The sequence below is a fragment of the Macaca fascicularis genome, chromosome 11 (assembly GCF_037993035.2).
Source record: "Macaca fascicularis isolate 582-1 chromosome 11, T2T-MFA8v1.1".
NCBI lineage: Eukaryota > Metazoa > Chordata > Mammalia > Primates > Cercopithecidae > Macaca > Macaca fascicularis.
In genome coordinates this window covers 118,406,431-118,425,191 of record NC_088385.1, presented here as the reverse complement: position 1 = coordinate 118,425,191, position 18,761 = coordinate 118,406,431, and the positions used below count along the sequence as shown (strand labels likewise).

At 40.3% G+C, this 18,761-nt stretch overlaps 1 protein-coding gene across 50 annotated transcripts in view; it reads left to right on the top strand.

Annotated features, from left to right (window-relative positions):
• ATXN2 (ataxin 2) overlaps positions 1 to 18,761 on the top strand; it is a 151,989-nt gene that overhangs the window by 69,547 nt on the left and 63,681 nt on the right. For 27 of the 50 annotated variants that reach the window (XM_074007843.1, XM_074007834.1, XM_074007838.1 and 24 more), the window contains exons 6-10: positions 8,649 to 8,773; positions 13,569 to 13,660; positions 14,479 to 14,676; positions 16,119 to 16,297; positions 18,155 to 18,364. In XM_074007843.1, the coding sequence (XP_073863944.1) occupies positions 8,649 to 8,773; positions 13,569 to 13,660; positions 14,479 to 14,676; positions 16,119 to 16,297; positions 18,155 to 18,364 (804 nt within the window). Of the gene's footprint in view, positions 1 to 8,648; positions 8,774 to 13,568; positions 13,661 to 14,478; positions 14,677 to 16,118; positions 16,298 to 18,118; positions 18,365 to 18,761 lie in introns of all 50 variants that reach the window. The other 23 variants (XM_074007852.1, XM_074007853.1, XM_074007850.1 and 20 more) reach the window with 2 other exon arrangements.

The following is an 18,761-nucleotide window of genomic DNA, read 5'->3' as shown; positions in this document are numbered from 1 at the left end:
GGCTGGGACCCTGATGTCTTCAAATGTTAGTTTGCAGATACAGTCAGCCCTCTCTATCCATGTGTTACATACTGTGAATTCAACCAACCATGGATCCAAAATAATATGGGAAATATGCTGGGGCTGTGGGTCACACCTGTAATTCCAGCACTTGGGGAGGCTGAGGTGGATGGATCACCTGAGGTCAGGAGTTCAAGACCAGCCTGGCCAACATGGCAAAACCGTAGCTCTACTATAAGTACAAAAAATTAGCTGGGCATGGTAGTGCACATCTGTAATCCCAGCTACTCGAGAGGTTGAGACAAGAAATTTGCTTGATTCTGTGAAGTAGAGGTTTCCATGAGCTGAAATTGTGCCTCTGCACTCCAGCCTGGGCAACAGAGTGTGAGACTCTGTCTCAAAAAAAAAAAAAAAAAAAAAAAAGGAAAGAAAATTATATGGGAAATGAAGAGCATCTATACTGAACATGTACAGACTTTTTTTCTTGTCATTATTCCCTAAACAATGCAGTACAACTGCTATTTCCATAGCATTTACTTTGTATTAGGTATTATAGGTAACTTAGAGATTTAAAGTATGCGAGAGTATGCAAATATTATATACTATTTTGTATCAGGGACTTAAGCATCCATGGATTTTGGTATCCCCAGGGGGTATTAGAACCAATCGCCCATAGATACTGAAAGACGACTGTAGTGTGTGTTGCAATAATTTATTTTCAAATGGATCATTTGGAGAACACTATTCTTTAGGAAACATAGCCTCCTAAGTTCTGTTCCATCCGTCCCTTTCACCTCCATGGCGTTGTAGCATCCTGCTTTCATGACTGTGTCATCACTCGGAAGGGACTGCTTCTCTTCCAGAATGCCTTCCAAGATCTACTCTGACCACAGCTGTAAACTACACTTCTATTCTCTTCTTGCCCCTCACAGCGCTCTCTGTTCCTCTGAGATCTTAAGCTCTGTCTACTCCTAATCCAGCCTGCTGGGTGTGGCTGGAGAAAGTCCCACTGGAGGGCTGATTAGTTTCCAGCTCTTGCCTCAGGAGAGCTCAGCAGACTTTTTTTTTTCTCCCTTAAACCTGTTTCTGCAACCTTGATGACCACTCCTTCTAGTCCCTCACCTATTTGCTTTATTCATGGCAGAGGCTCTTTCTTCCTGCTTGTCAGTACAAAGAGGCAGGATTTTTAACCTGGATCTGTGGATTCTCAAGGAATTTGTGGAGAGAATTCAGGGCATTGATGACCTTGGATGAAGAGGAATTTACATCTTTATTTACACTAACCTTCGAGTGAAATTTAGCATTTTTTCCCATTTAAAAATATAGGCAACAAACAACTAGTGTTAGCAGTATTTATGACTTAAGCACGTATAGAACTCAGTTAATTCATATTGCTTGATGTTATGGATATCTCAAATTATTATTTTATATATATATATATATATATATATTTGAGATGGAGTCTCGCTCTGTCTCTCAGGCTGGAGGTGCAGTGGTGCAGTCTCAGTCCATTGCAACCTCTGCCTCCTGGGTTCAAACGATTCTCTTGCCTCTGCCTCCTGAGTAGCTGGGATTACAGGCGCGCACCACCATGCCTAGCTAATGTTTGTATTTTCAGTAGAGATGGGGTTTCACCATGTTGGCCAGGCTGGTCACCAACTCCTGACCTCAAGTGATCCACCTACCTTAGCTTCCAAAGTGCTGGGATTACAGGTGTGAGCCACCGCACCCGGCCTCAAGTTATTTTTAGAAACAGAATCTTGCTATGTTATCCACTCTGGCCTTGAACTCGTGGGCTCAAGCAGTCCTCCCACTTCAGCCTCCCGAGCAGCTGGGATTATAGGCATGTGCCACTGCACCCGGCTTCAAATAATTATGTATGTTCATCACCTCTTTAAATTTATAGTAGTTATTAAACCTGTTACTGGATCTTAATATTTAATGCTTTAATTAAGAAGCATGTATGTTACTATGCCAACAGATTTTTTTAGTTTTTGATAACTGCATTTCATTGTTAATTGTTCTCATTTGATTTCCTGTGTATTTTATGAATTTAAGTACATTCTGAATACGGTTACATAGGCTTCCCTAAAATGTCAAAGGGCCCATGTATTAAGAAAAAGGCTGAGAATTTCTAATCTGGAGGCTCCCCACAGTCCTGTTTTGTCGTCATACCCGTACCCCATTCTAGCCTGAGAAGCATGGCTCCACCTGTGCCCTTGGTTTTGTTGTTCCAGTTCATACATCCTGCACCCTTACTGTGTTTCTTATCCGCAACTTGTTTATGTTATTCTTCAGTATTATAGTCTTTAATATAATCTGTATAATACGTGATGTAGTATATGCTCGTAGTATACAATGCAGTTAGAACAGATGAGTATACAATGAAAAAATAATCTCCCCTCTAATCCCCAGTCCCACTTCCCTGGGAAGCCTGTGGTCTTGTGTACAATTCAGAAAATGTTTATACACATATTATTTATTTATTTATTTATTTATTTTTTGAGATAGAGTCTCACTCTGTCGCCAGGCTGGAGTGCAGTGGCACGATCTTGGCTCACTGCAACCTCCGCCTTCCTAGTAGTTCAAGCAATTCAAGGTTCAAGCAGTTCTCCTGCCTCAGCCTCTCGAGTAGCTGGGACTACAGGCATGTACCACCATGCCTGCCTAATTTTTGTATTTTTAGTAAAGACAGAATTTCACCATGTTGACCAGGATGGTCTCGATCTCTTTACCTCATGATCCGCCTGCCTCATTCTCCCAAAGTGCTGGCATTACAGGTGTGAGCCACCACGCCCGGCCTATTTATTTAATTTTTAAATGGAGCTTCCCTCTTGTTGTTCAGACTGGAGTGCAATGGCGCAGTCTCAGCTCACTGCAACCTCCGCCTCCCGGATTCAAGTGATTCTCCTGCCCTCAGCCTCCCGAGTAGCTGGGATAACAGGCATGCGCCACTATGCCCAGCTATTTTTAGTAGAGATGGGGGTTTCTCCATGTTGGTCAGGCTGGTCTCGAACTCCCGACCTCAGGTGATCCGCCCGCCTCGGCCTCCCAAAGTGCTGGGATTACAAGTGTAAGCCACTGCGCCCCCGCCTATACACATATTTTTAATGCCACTCCAGTCTGTGTTGGAATCATTTTACTTCCCCTTATTTTCTTCTTGTATTCTTGAAGGCCTCGATCAGCTGCTGCTGCTAGGCTGTCACTGTCACTTTAGAAAGCCAGAGCCTTTTGTTCCTCAGAACTTTGTTCTTAATTGTATCGTAGCATTCACTGTATTCGATTCTAAAAGATTTGCTTTGTTTCTGTAACTAATCTGTCACACCCAGGAGCTCCTACAGGAAATGCTGGGAATTGTATCAGTCAAATGTGAATCCCCGCCTTGTCCAGACTTATGAGTGCATTGTAGGTACTCAGTAAGTGCTAAAAATGAGTAAGTAGTCCCAGTTGCCAGGTTGTCACCCACTGATACCAATCTATATACTGATACTTTATATAGTATATAGATTGGTCCACATATAACTGATGACACATAATGAGAAACTGTCTTAAAAAGTTGTTAAAAATGCCACAAGAATAGTAATTGATCAAAACAATATGATTTTTTAGGTTTATCTAGAATTTTGATGTTTGAGAAAAGGCTGATTTAATTGAATTGAAATGGGTAGCTGAGGATTTTGATGACTTCTCTGGAAGCACATTTGAGGGTTTCTGATGTTAAATCTGATGTTAATGATTATTTCATCCAGTTTTATGTCATTTTATAGTTTTTATACATTTAAGTTTATATTTATTTCTGATGTTTAAACACTAGCATTTTAGTTATTTGACCATTATTCTGGCCCTTTAAGAGATGCTCAGACAAGTTTGAATGGTTTTTCAGAGGCATTATTGGCTCAGAGGTAAAAGAGGGAAGATTGAGAAGCTGAATACGTACTCTTGTTTCCTGGGTATGGGGCTGGGGATACTCAGAAGAGTTTCACACATTGGTTCAGACATTTCTTTACGACCACCACCAGGTGGCACCACTGGCCCAAAATGACTGGGTTTCTGCCCAGAATCAGAAGGGAAGGTGTTGAGAGCCCGCTGCTATGGGGGTAGCATGGAGGTAGGATACAGGGGGTGGAGGTGATACAATTTCGTTCTTTCCTCCAACGTCGCCTGCTAGTCTAGAGGCTTTTATAAATTGAAAAACTAATTCTTTTATCATCTCATCTGATGGTTTTTATGTTTTTCCTTTTTTCTCTCTATGCCTGTAGTTTCTTCAGAAACAGGTAACACGTTTCTAATAGTCACTTTGTATTCTTGCATCTTGTTCTTACAGTGCTTTTGTTTCTCACCATAGGGGATGATGGAAAATTAATATACTTTGACTTAGGGCATTGGTAAAATCTGCATGCAAATTCCCACAGTTACCTGTAGATTAGAGCCAGTTGTTTTTTCTGAACTTTGCAGGAATCCTGGTTACAACATTGTACTATTTACTACCAACAATGTTTTTTTTAAAATCCAGACTTGCTGGGCATGGCAGCTCATGCCTGTAATCTCAGTGACTTGGGAGGCTGAGATGGGAGGATTGCTTGAGCCCAGGAGTTTAGGGCTGCAGTGATTGAGGCACTGCACTCCAGCATGAGTGGCAGAGCAAGATCCCATCTCTTAAAAAAAAATTTAAGAAATAGAAACAAAAATCCAGACTTGTAACCATTGTAAAATAAATCAGAATTTACGATAGTGGATATTGGTAATAGTGCAGAATGGATACCCAGATCTTTTTTTTTTTTTTTTTTTTTTTTTTTTTTTTTTTTTTGAGACGGAGTCTCGCTCTGTCACCCAGGCTGGAGTGCAGTGGCCAGATCTCAGCTCACTGCAAGCTCCGCCTCCCGGGTTCCCGCCATTCTCCTGCCTCAGCCTCCCGAGTAGCTGGGACCACAGGCGCCGCCACCTCGCCCGGCTAATTTTTTGTGTTTTTAGTAGAGACGGGGTTTCGCCATGTTAGCCAGGATGGTCTCAATCTCCTGACCTTGTGATCCGCCCGTCTTGGCCTCCCAAAGTGCTGGGATTACAGGCTTGAGCCACCGCGCCCGGCCTGGATACCCAGATCTTGCTTCCTTTCTAGCTGATGATGCAATGTTGACCTGAAATGCATTACTTATATAGCCAGGGTTTTCCTCAGCATCCTGATGCTACAGCCTCATTTTGTACTAACTCTCCACTTCTGCACATCTTCCCCTAAGTCTTTACTCATCTTTAAAAAGAGCTACTTTTGGTGAAATTTTAAAATCAAGGAATATTCTTGATAGAATCACACTTATGTGTTTCCCCTTCCCCATTTCTGCCTCGAAACCAGACCAGACTGCTCCATAACCTGTGAATACTTTTTTTTTAAGTTTGGTATTGTTAACAGAAAATTTAAGATTAAAATGTAGCATTGAGAAAAATAGATTTATTAATAATGTCCTCTTAACACAGCTTAAATTCTGGTCAGTGGAATAAAGCCTGGGCCACTGAAGTTTTAGATGCTTACTTGCTTTTCCACACTGGTTCTTACTTGGGGATCCTTTTAGAAATTCGTTTATAATAATATCATAAAAACATATTTAAGCTACTTTGTGTGTAAATTTGGGGTCTTTTGATTTGAAGACAGCTTGACTCAAGATTTTCTAAATATTTTCACACACATACATACCCTGTAGTGAGAAAAATTTATCTATTTATATGGTTCTATAAAAATCTCTAACTGCTTTGAGCTTTAATTTCTTGAATCAAAAGTGTATTGTCTTTGATGCTGAGCTTCTAGCTAAATAAATGCTTTATTTACTTAAATGTGTGCTTTTCAAAAACTAGTAAGATTGAAACATTAACAGGATCTTACGTGTAAAGGAACAGTCCTGTTGCTTCTTCCAGAAGATAATATGACTGGTTTGGAATTTTCCTGTAGTATAGTTTTTTGTCTAGTGTTGTAAGAATTAAAGGAATTTCAGGATCTTAAAGTAGGTTATTATTTGATGTTTTCTTGGAACATTTTACATTCTTGAAAATACACGTGGCTAAATTAATTTTTGCCAACAATCCACATAACTTTAAGATAGTGTAGAGTAGGACTTGATTCAGGTTAGTATCAAATAAGATCATATTTTTAGTGCCATCAGTAGCTTTCAGCAAAGATGAGGTGTTGGTAAGATAGCATTAGTCTCTTGGAATCTCTTACGGAGATTTTCCAAAATTCAGCCATTTCTAGTGAATGCTCCATTCCACCCCCATCTGAGTCCTGCTACTCTGGGGAACTCCCTCAGCACACTCTTGGCTCTTAGAATTGCTAGCAGTGGGAGTAGTGCTGCTGGTGGAGCTGGCAGCTAAGCCCAGAGGTGGATTGATGCTTTTATTTCCTGATGTACAGGTACACACACTCATACCTACCCACACCTAGTTTGGGATAAGAAGAGGTTAGAATTAGTTAGGCTTGAAGTTCCGTGCTTACATTTGCTGGCTCAAATTTCTTATTTTGGCATCACTTTGCCCATTAGGGAGACAATGACAGTTATAGAAGCATTGCCAAATAAAAAATTCCTCTGGAGTAACCTCTTGTTAGGAGTATTGTGTGTTTAGTTGTTGATTCGTCCCTTCCTCCTCTTAGTGGCAACTTGCAGTACTGGGAGGAAACAGTGGCTGGGAGCTTAATTTCCTCAGCAGAGCCAGATCAGCAGAAGTATTACTCCTTAGTTCGTAGTAGGTGGTACCCTATGGGTCCAGTCATTTAAATGCAAACCTATATCTACAGAGCATTTCCTAATGCCATCATTGCCCAGTGGTCCTTTATTTAGCTGAGTCTAACTCCCAACTAGAGAAAATTTCCTTTGCCAGACAGCAGTATGGTCAGCTAAACATGTGGATGGTACATTTGCTTTCGTAAGTCAGTACTCTTCAGTAACATTAGTAGAAGAGAAGAGGACACAAAGTGAGAGTGTGTTAATAGGAAGTCCAGATACGCCTGCCACCTGAACTTTCTGAGACAGGTAATACTGTAGGGCCTGAACTTTTAGCAGAGTGGTTATATATGAAGAAGTGGGTTCTGGGAGGGGTTAAAACCACTTAGAATGGCTTTACTTTAATAATGGCAAGAGTTTGCTTGGATATTGACCATTGCACATAGACATGAATATGGAAAGTTAAAAACAAAATCCACATATATTTGGCCGCAAGTATTTTGAAGATATATCTAATTAGTACATCCATTAAACAAAAGAGATATTTTAGGCCAGGCGTGGTGGCTCACGCCTGTAATCCCAGCACTTTGGGAGGCCGAGGTGGGTGGATCACCTGAGGTCAGGAGTTCGAGACCAGCCTGGCCAACATGGTGAAACCCTGTCTCTGCTAAAAATACAAAAATTAGCTTGGCTTGTTGGTGAGCGCCTGTAATCTTAGCTACTCGGGAGGCTGGGGCAGGAGAATTGCTTGAACCTGGAAGGTGGAGGTTACAGGGAGCTGAGATGGTGCCACTGGACTCCAATCTGGGTGAAAGAACAAGATTCCATCTCAAAAAAGAAAAAAAAAAAAGAGTTATTTCTGATGTATTGATAGAAATTTTCTTTTTTCTTTTCTTTTTTTTTTTTTTTTTTTTGAGATGGGGTCTCAGCCTGTTGCCAGTCTGGAGTGCAGTGGTGTGATCTCCACTCACTGCAACCTCCACTTCCCGGGTTCAAGCGATTCTCCTGCCTCAGCCTCCCGAGTAGCTGAGACTACAGGCGTGCGCCACGATGCCCAGCTAATTTTTATACTTTTAGTAGAGACGGGGTTTCACCATGTTGGCCAGGATGGTCTCGATCTCTTAACCTCGTGATCCACCTGCCTCGACCTCCCACAGTGCTGGGATTACAGGCATGAGCCACCGCATCTGGCCAGAAATTTTCTTGATCACTTCTGAGACACACAGAGTAATTATCTGTAATATAATTTAATAAATTATGTCAATACATTAAAATACGCTTCATGTGGACTGGGAACGGTGGCTCATGCCTGTAATCCCAGCACTTTGGGAAGCCGAGGTGGGGATATCACAAGGTCAGGAGATCAAGACCAGCCTGGCTAACATGGTGAAACCACATCTACTAAAAATACAAAAAATTAACTGGGCGTGGTGGCACGTACCTGTAGTCCCAGCTACTTGGGAGGCCGAGGCAGGAGAATCGCTTGAACCCGGGAGGTGGAGGTTGCAGTGAGCCGAGATCGTGCCACTGCATTCCAGCCTGGGCAACAGAATGAGACTCCATCTCAAAAAAAAAAAAAAAGACTTCATGTGGCATTATGAGAAGAAAATACCTTTACTGATAGTCATCTATGATTCCATTTGCTAGATTAAATGTGAAAGCATACTCTTACTGAATGTTATATATTCCGTATCAGTTTAGATAGCAGTTTATCTTCACATACGTACGTTTTAAGTTTACCTTTATTATAGTGCGTTTGTCTTTTGTTTTCATCAACCTAAATTATGTTGAATAAATGTTTCTGTTAGATTCTAAGTTAAACAATTATGTGAAATTCATTTTTTGTAATTGTTTTTTAACATATGTCTTTGTTGGTGATTCATATGTGTGAGTGTAGCTGATTGCCTGACTATATGAACTTTCAACCAAAACCATTCTTTCCAGATGCTTTTACTGACTCTGCTATCAGTGCTAAAGTGAACGGCGAACACAAAGAGAAGGACCTGGAGCCCTGGGATGCAGGCGAACTCACAGCCAATGAGGAACTTGAGGCTTTGGAAAATGACGTAGTAAGTAAGATCTTTGTAATTAGTGCTAGACTCTGTGGTCAGTGTGGTATGCATATGACATCCTATCACTTGGTTGTAATTGAAGTGTGTTTTTGTTGTTGTTGTTATTGTAGTGAGTGTATTTAGAGCAGCAAGTTTGTTGTATAACTAGAGACTTTCTCCCAAGCAGTATATAAAGAAAAATGTTTGTTATTTTACTTGTAGGGATTAAGCAGGAGTACTGTCTGTTCTTGTGGATGCTCATGAATTACTTCTTTGTGATTAAACTAAATAATAATAAGCAACTTAAGTTAAAATTAGAAATCATAGGAAATGCCAGTGTGTTTTGCTTTAACACCCTGCCAAATAAGGTAGCCTAAGGAAAGTGGTGTCTTAATTGTTGACTTCACCTAGAGATGAGGTTGAAGTAGGACATTTTAAGCTTCTTGTCTGAAGAAAAGGTTGTCATTATTAAGATAATTAGGTTACATTGGAATTAAAGCATTACATAAATTTATTGGTCTTAAATTGGGATTGTTCTCAACAGAACTCTTATTTCTAAAATGCTTCTTGTCACATACTAGTTTTGCTTCTCTCTTTAATGCATTATCTGTACTTGAAGTGCTTAGCTGGGTATGCTGGCACATGCTTGTAGTCCCAGCTACTTAGGGGGCTGAGGCAGGAGGATCACTTGAGCCCAGGATTTGGAGTCCAGCCTGAACGACATAATGAGACCCCTTCTCTTTTTTTTTTTTGAGACGGAGTCTTGCTCTGTCGCCCGGGCTGGAGTGCAGTGACCGGATCTCAGCTCACTGCAAGCTCCGCCTCCCAGGTTTACGCCATTCTCCTGCCTCAGCCTCCGGAGTAGCTGGGACTACAGGTGCCCGCCACCTCGCCCGGCTAGTTTTTTGTGTTTTTAGTAGAGACGGGGTTTCACCGTGTTATCCAGGATGGTCTCGATCTCCTGACCTCGTGATCCACCCATCTCAGCCTCCCAAAGTGCTGGGATTACAGGCTTGAGCCACCGCGCCCGGCCATGAGACCCCTTCTCTACGAAATAAAAATAAAAACAAATGCTTAATAAAGACTCTATCTTTAGGATAGAGAGCATAGAGATGCAAAGCAGTCTTTTGCCAAAAATGAGAGTTATGGTAGCAAAATTTGAGTAGAATGAAGAACCTTCCATTGAGTAGAAAGAGAATTTGTAACATATCTGTGTTTGATGTTTAAGGCATCAAACTTAATCAGCTTAATAATGACACTCTTCCTCAGACAAGAAGCCTAAAATGTCCTACTTTGACCTCAAGTCTAGTAATAAAACTGGACATACACAGGCAACATGTCATTAATTTTCAAACTTTAACGACTCATATATAACCAAATATAATGGTTCTCAAGTGTGTATATCACATCACCTGTATGAAAAATGTGAGGAAACAGAGACTTCTTTTACACTATTGGTGAGGTGGATAAATTGATAGAGGCTTTCTGGAGAGAATCTGGCAATGCTCATCAAAATTTAAAATGCACATACACTTTGTTCCAGCAGTTCTACCTCTAGTAATTTATTTTTGCCCTCATATATCCATAAGACATGCAAATAATTATATGTGAGAATATTTTTTTTTTTTCCTGCAGAGACGAGGTTTTACCATGTTGCCCAGGGTGATCTGGAACTCCTGGGCTCAGGTAATCCACCCACCTCAGCCTCCCAAAGTGCTGGGATTACAGGTGTGAGCCATCATGCCCAACCAGGATTTAATTAAATTAATTAATTAATTTTTTGCAGCATTATTTCTTTTGTTGTTGTTGTTGTTTTGAGAGATGGAGTCTTACTCTGTCACCCAGGCTGGAGTGCAGTGGTGTGATCTCAGCTCCCTGTAACCTCCGCCTCCTGGGTTCAAGTGATTTTCCTGCATTAGCTTCCTAAGTAGCTGGGACTACAGGTGTGTGCCACCACACCCAGCTAATTTTTGTATTTTCAGTAGAGACGAGGTTTCACTATATGTTGGCCAGACTTGTCTTGAACTCCTGACCTCAGGTGATCTGTCTGCCTTGGCCTCCCAAAGTGCTGAGATTATAGGTGTCAGCCACCATGCCTGGCCATAGCATTATTTCTAATAGTGAAAACTGGAAACATTCTAAGTGTCTATCAGTATACCATGAGTTAGATTTATGATGTTACCATTCAGTTGAAACACTACACATCTCCCAAAAAGAATGGCGTTCCAATAGGGAAAGATATCTAAGATTTACTGAAAGAAAAAGCACATTGCAGAACACTTGGATCCTATTTGATTTTTTTTTTTGAGACAGAGTCTCGCTCTGTCACACTGCAACCTCCGCCTCCTGGATTGAAGCGATTCTCCTGCCTCAGCCTCCTGAGTAACTGTCGCAATGCCTGGCTAATTTTTGTGTTTTTAGTGGAGATGGGGTTTCACCATGTTGGTTCAGGCTGATCTTGAACTCCTGACCTCATGATCTGCCCGTCTCGGCTTCCCAGAGTGCTGCGATTACTGGCATGAGCCACCTCTCCTGGCCATGAATGTATTTTTTAAAAAGAGCTGTTCATATTCTTATTGCATAGAAGATGTCTGAAATTACACCCAATAAACTCTTTTTTTTTTTTTTTTTTTTTTTGAGACGGAGTCTTGCTCTGTCGCCCGGGCTGGAGTGCAGTGGCCGGATCTCAGCTCACTGCAAGCTCCGCCTCCCGGGTTTACGCCATTCTCCTGCCTCAGCCTCCCGAGTAGCTGGGACTACAGGCGCCCACCATCTCGCCCGGCTAGTTTTTTGTATTTTTTTTAGTAGAGACGGGGTTTCACCGGGTTAGCCAGGATGGTCTCGATCTCCTGACCTCGTGATCCGCCCGTCTCGGCCTCCCAAAGTGCTGGAATTACAGGCTTGAGCCACCGCGCCCGGCCGATAAACTCTTTTTGAGACAGAGTCTCACTCTGTTGCCCAGGCTGGAGTGCAATGGCATGATCTCAGCTCACTGCCACCTCCGCCTCCCTTGTTCAAGCAATTCTCCTGCCTCAGCCTCCTGAGTAGCTGGGACTACAAGTTCCCGCCACCACGTCTGGCTAATTTTTGTATTTTTAGTAGAGATGGGGTTTCACTATGTTGGCCAGGCTGGTCCCAAACTCCTAATCTCAGGTGATCTGCCCACCTCGGCCTCCCAAAGTGCTGGGATTACAGTCGTGAGTCACTGCGCCCCGCTGAAATTCTTTTTTTTTTTTTTTTTTGTCTTTCGAGACAGAGTCTCGCTCTGTCGCCCAGGCTTGAGTGCAGTGGCGCCATCTCAGCTCACTGCAAGCTCTGCCTCCTGGATTCACGCCATTCTCCTGCCTCAGCAGGAGTAGCTGGGACTATAGGTGCCTGCCACCACGCCTGGCTAATTTTTTGTATTTTTGTATTTTTAGTAGGCCTGCCTTGGCCTCCGGAAGTTCTGGAATTACAGGCGCGAGCCACTGTGCCCAGCCGGAACTGTTAGTAGTAGTGGGATTGGAAGACATTTACTTTTTACTGGATGTCTTTCTGTATTGTGTGCTTTTTTTTTATGTAGGGCATACATTACTTAAGTAATTTTAAAGCCTCCATAAGTAATTGTAATTTCCTGCCCATGTGTTTGGCAAAAGGAATTGTGTTGGTGGTAGACTTACATTATAGTCTTATTTGGAGTAGCACAGGAGGACCGAAGGTTAATAGGTGAACTTTGAGGCAAGCCTTAGCATTGAGGTTGCCATCAGCATTGCTTGGTTGTTGTGTTCGTTCTTCTGGGATGGATTACAACCTTTACTGGACTTTATAGTTTTCACCAGTAAGGCTTTAAAAAAGGAGTTGAAACATTAGAGAAGTGATTTTCCAGACATTAATATTCACTGGTAAATAATCTTCCAGCCTGTGGCTCAACTGGTTGATTCTTTTACTTTTAAGAATGCGGCCTCAGCTGCTGTGCCTACGGAGTAGAATTCTTTTATTTCTTTACTTTCTTAATAAACTTGCTTGCCCCCGGCTCCCCGCCACCAAAAAAAGAAGGCAGCCTCCCTTTTGCAAATGGTAATTTCCTATAGTTTCCTCGTAGAATTGTGGAGTTACCTATGCTGAGGTTATAGGTTAGGGTATTGAGATCCAGAGTTGCCACTTCTGAGGTCTCACAACTGCTAATGGTAAAACCAGTTCTAAAGCCCAGTTCTTGTGACTTTGTCCAGTGATTGCCTGTTCACCGTTTCATGCTGCCTTCCCATTTGAGAATTCCCAGGAGGAAGGGGAGGTTGCCAGGGACCTAGTACCGTGGTCCCACCTTGGAATCGTTGAACATGGGGGAAAGCATTGGCTTCTCCCTTTTTTCTCCCAAATATTGGAAATATTTTTGGCTATTAAATAGCACCCCTTGTTCCATGTGGAATCCTTTGTTTAAAAGAAGTAAAATATGTACCTCCTGTCCTCCACAGACCTGAGGACCAGTGATCTCAAGAAGGTTACAGGTAAACGCAGATGTCTCTACTGAAAGATGGCTTTTACAGGTTAGAGAAAAGAGAGAACCCTGATCTGAAGTCTATTTTATGAAGTGATTAAAATGTTCTAAACTTTAAAAATAACTGCTCAAATAATTGTGTTGTATAGTTATTTATCAACTGTAAGGGCTGGTAAGTATTTTTCTAAAACATTTTCAAGGAAATTTTTTCCTGTTTTCTAATTTGCTAATTTTGCTCAAGTAGCTTGTTAGATATTGTTAATATAGATGTTGGTTATAACTGAATGAAAGGGAACAAATACTTTGTCATTTTGAAAAACAAGCTTCATTTTCTTCTAGTCTAATGGATGGGATCCCAATGATATGTTTCGATATAATGAAGAAAATTATGGTGTAGTGTCTACATATGATAGCAGTTTATCTTCATATACGTAAGTTTAAAAAGTTTGTTTTTATTTTAGTGCATTTGTCTTTGATTTTCATCAACTTAATTTATGATGAATAAATGTTTCCATTAGTTTTTAAGTTAAACAATTACGTGAAATAATTTTTCTCTTATTACCACGTGTGATAAATTTCCATTAAAAAAAGGGAATAAATGTAGTTTGCTTATACCCTATTTTTATCCTCTAAACAAATTTTGGTTTTTTTTTTTTTCCTTTTCTTTTGAGACGGAATCTCGCTCTGTTGCCAGGCTGGAGTGCAGTGGCACAATCTCAGCTCACTGCAACCTCTGCATCCCGGGTTCAAGCGATTCTCCTGCCTCAGCCTCCCGAGTAGATGGGACTACAGGCGTGCGCCACCATGCCCAGCCAATTTCTGTATTTTTAGTAGAGACGGGGTTTCACCATGTTAGCCAGGATGATCTCGATCTCTTGACCTCGTGATCCACCCACCTTGGCCTCCCAAAGTGCTGGGATTGCAGGTGTGAGCCACTGTGCCTGGCTGGTTTTGTCTTTTAAGTTGTTAAAAAACACAAAATTTGCAAGGGCAGAGATTATGATGAACAGTTGAACTAGTTTTTAAAATATGTTCCTCTGGAGAAAAAGTTACAGAAAAAAGGTTAGAATTTTGTTTTATAAATAAACAGATCACTATAACTTTTAGTTTTAGTGTTTTTTTGTTCGTTTGTTTGTTTGTTTTTTAACCAGTATTCTAAACTCTAAACTTTCTTAGTAGTTGATTATGACAGATATATAAACTGTGGCTTTAAAGTACTCATTTTGCTTTTCTTTTCCTCATGTTTCAGGGTGCCCTTAGAAAGAGATAACTCAGAAGAATTTTTAAAACGGGAAGCAAGGGCAAACCAGTTAGCAGAAGAAATTGAGTCAAGTGCCCAGTACAAAGCTCGAGTGGCCCTGGAAAATGATGATAGGAGTGAGGAAGAAAAATACACAGCAGTTCAGAGAAATTCCAGTGAACGTGAGGGGCACAGCATAAACACTAGGTATTTAAAGGAAATCATGATGCAGTATTTTGGATACACAACTCAAGGTCTGTGTGAGATGGTGTATTGTTACTATATTTCCTCTTCCTTTAATATAGCTTAGGTAGAGAATGCAAGTAGAATTGGTTTAAGATCTGTTAGAGAGAAGGTTATGGTAATCTTGGAAAATATGCTTTTGAGAGTAAGCTCTGTGGTATATCACGGTGAGCAATCCAAGGTCTTGAAGAGCTTGTTAAAATAGTGGTCTGGTAGGGGATACGTGTAACAATCACAGCAGTACAATATGATTTGCTTGGTTAAAGGCATGTTCAAAGTACACTAGGAACATACAGAATGAGGAGGAGCTAGCATAACCTATAGAGTCAGAGAAAACCTCACTGAGGAGGTGACATTTTGTGATAAGATAATAGGGTCTTTGACATTCAAAGAGGAGTTGGGAGAAGAATTTCTCACCTGATGAAAAGCCATGTACAAGCATGGCTGTGTGAGAAAATTTGGCCAGCTCAGGTAAGGGCTGGTTGTTGCATGTGTCTGGAACACAGGATCTGTGTCGGGTGCAGCAGTGGCAGTTGACAGTAGGAACTGAGGTCATTGAAGGACTTGGCATGTCATGCTAAAGAGCACCCTGTTGGAAGGAGATGAGGTGAATAAACCCTGGGGCATTGAGGACTGGCTGATATACAGAGAACAGTTAGTGCATTGAAATAGTTCAACTGTGAGAATTTGTTAACCACCTAGTTCAGGGATGAACCTGAGGTTTATTTGATAACTAAGTGACTTAATGGATGTACTGGTGAGAGAGAGAGGAACCATGGAGCAAGTTTGAGGGGAAAAACTATGACTCCATTTGTGCAGCTAATTGCATTTGTGGGACTTGTGGGTCTTTCATTTATTCATAAACATGTGTTCAGAAATACCTGCTACCTATCTGATAAACTAAGAGATGCATCCTCTCTTCAAGGCAGTCAGCTTAGAGTCTGGTGATTTGAATTGACATGTCCACTGACAGATGTTGACATTGTGAGACTGGTGGTTCAGTTTGAGGTTTCATCAGCATTGCCGATATTGGAGCCATGGAAAACCAAAGAACAGCCAGTGAAAGAAGATATCTCAGAGAAAATAAAATTGAGAAAGTGAAGGACAAGAAATGTTGAAGATAGACCAAGATTGATAGAATCAGCCACAGAGAGGTCAAGTCGGATAAGAATGAGCACACATCTGTTAAACTTTGTGCTTAGGAGCAGAATCTAAGTGAAGGGACAGGCCAGAGGTTAGAACTCAGGGTAAGATGGAAGAACAGAGCATCTGGGAGTGAGGCAGTTTGGTTTAGTGTAGAACCTTTTTGTAACAAGCATTCCCTTCTGTGAAGATGACTTTTAGATATGTTTCATTGACTTGGTACCTTTTGGAATAAAATGATTTAGAGGATCTCTCATTTTCAGGGAAAATAAATATATTCCTCCTGGACAAAGAAATAGAGAAGTCATATCCTGGGGAAGTGGGAGACAGAATTCACCGCGTATGGGCCAGCCTGGATCGGGCTCCATGCCATCAAGATCCACTTCTCACACTTCAGATTTCAACCCGAATTCTTGTTCAGACCAAAGAGTAGTTAATGGAGGCAAGTATTTTGACCAGACTTGTCAATATCATTGATCAAATAGTTTTCTAAATACTTAAAATAGTTTGCATAACTGATAAGAATGTGCACTTTAATGATTTGGGGAGTAGTTTTTCACTTCAGCATTACTTAAAATTGGCTTTTGTGGATATCAAATTAGTAAAACATTGTGTACGTCATTGGCATATACATTATTTAGCATGATGAAATATTCATGATAAAGTGCTACATTTAACCCAAGACAATCACTTGGCCAAAAACACTCCACATATAAAGAAATTGGAAACTTTGGGTAGGTTCTCAATTTTAAAAACACTGGATAATAAAATTATTTAGACATAATTTATATGGAAAATTCTAACCTATGTGCAACACTGTGGTTAATATAGATTAATTCTCATTATTTGTTTCTATATTATGCTTACTTCAAGAAAGGATCTGAGGTAGCTTTTATAATATAAGACATGATTAAGAGTCATGTGAAGAAAGTAATTAAAGAAACGCGCTTAAACAACAACAAAAACAACCCTTAGTCTAAGGGTGGATGTTACAGTTTAGCAACCTAAGTAAAAGAAACCTGAATCATTAGTAGGAAGACATTTTTTACTCTACCTCTAAATCTAGGTTGAATATGTCTTGTAGGTTGTGGATCTTTTCCATAAATCAGGGATACTGAACAACAGTTCTGTGGATAGTATGGGAATAGTAATAGCAATAGTATATTACTAACTTTGGGAAAAGAGTGGTCATTCAATTTTAGCTATTTAAATTTGGAAAGTTAGAAAGATGAAAATAGAGAACGCTCAGTTTCCAATTTCATTTGTTTTCATTGAGTCTTTTCTCCAGAATTCCTCTCCAAATGGACACTCTTGAGTATTTTCAGTACTTAATATTGGGGGTGAAATTTCTTTGCTCACTGAGGAAAGATTTTAGTTGTTTATAAACAGAATTTTAAAGCTAAAAAACCTGAAGGGGGCTGAAAAATGTATGATACTCAAGTGTGTGGAACCCTATGGAGAGGAGACCTGGACTGTTTGATAAGATTAAGGTAAGTGATACGTAATGTTAAATACTATGTGTATCTTTACCTAGGCATATCCATCAATATAAATTTATTTGGTGATGACTGCTTTGTAGTTGCAGTATTTATTAAGCAGTCGCTTAGATAACTGTGTAAATTATTTAGAAAGTCTCCCTTTTTCTAGTTTAATGAGGTCAAGACTTTTTTTTTTGAAAGAGCAATGAATATTATCATTTGATACTCTCGTGACTCTAGAAGAGTAATGTTTTATTTCTACTTAAATGGGACTTGCTTAATGAGATTTCAAACTGAATTTTAGGTTCAAGTGTAAACCTGATGAAAATCATAGATAATTGTAAGGAACCAGCATTTCTAATTGGATATAATAGCTACTGCTTATTTTCATTATGCCTCAGAGTTAAAACTAATACAGTAAATAATCTTATTCCTGAGTAGGAATTATTGTGATTTATTATGTGAAATTATCTAGTGTATGTTATATTCCTTTAAACAACTGATTACTGAGAAACAGTTATAGAAGCAAGATTAATAGGCAAAGTCTTAACTGTCTTCTTTAATAGTGTGTGTAGATCCTAATTAACCCTTTGGGAACGTGTATTCATTTAAACAGACTTAATCTTAAGGAGGTTAAAGTAAAATGTGAATTTATGTCTGTTAAGTTATGCTAAAACTTATCACAAATCAAATGACTGTCCTCAAAGGGTTAAAATGTACAAGAAATCATTTTTGTCATTTTACTTTTTTTTCTGTTTACTTTTTTCCCTCATTTTTTTCTTTAGTTTTTATACTTTCCTTCATATCATTTGTTCTGTCAGGTGTTCCCTGGCCATCGCCTTGCCCATCTCCTTCCTCTCGCCCACCTTCTCGCTACCAGTCAGGTCCCAACTCTCTTCCACCTCGGGCAGCCACCCCTACACGGCCGCCCTCCAGGCCCCCCTCGCGGCCATCCAGACCCCCGTCTCACCCCTCTGCTCATGGTTCTCCAGCTCCTGTCTCTACTATGCCTAAACGCATGTCTTCAGAAGGTACAATACCACAATTTGTTCATGTTTTTGTTTGTCTTTGTTTAACTCCTATGTGAGTTTATAATTACAAAATAGTTTCCTCTTCATTATTTAATAACCTACAATTTCTGTGTTTTAACTTTAGTTTATTACAACTATTTCTATTAACCTTTTGTTCATTAGAGAGAAATTTGATAAATGTTGTGTGAAGCTATAAACTCTCCTGAATTGTTGTTTAAAAAGGGAGTTTATCTCTGCCTGATAATTATGCTTCTTTACAGCCCCAGAAAGGTCTGCCCCACAGCCTTCCCCCTCCTTATTTGCACTGTATACAGGAGTTAAACAAATGAACTTTCTTCAACCAGTCTTGAACTTTGGTTCATTTTACGGCTCTTTGGTCAAGGTCCTAGTGAACCTT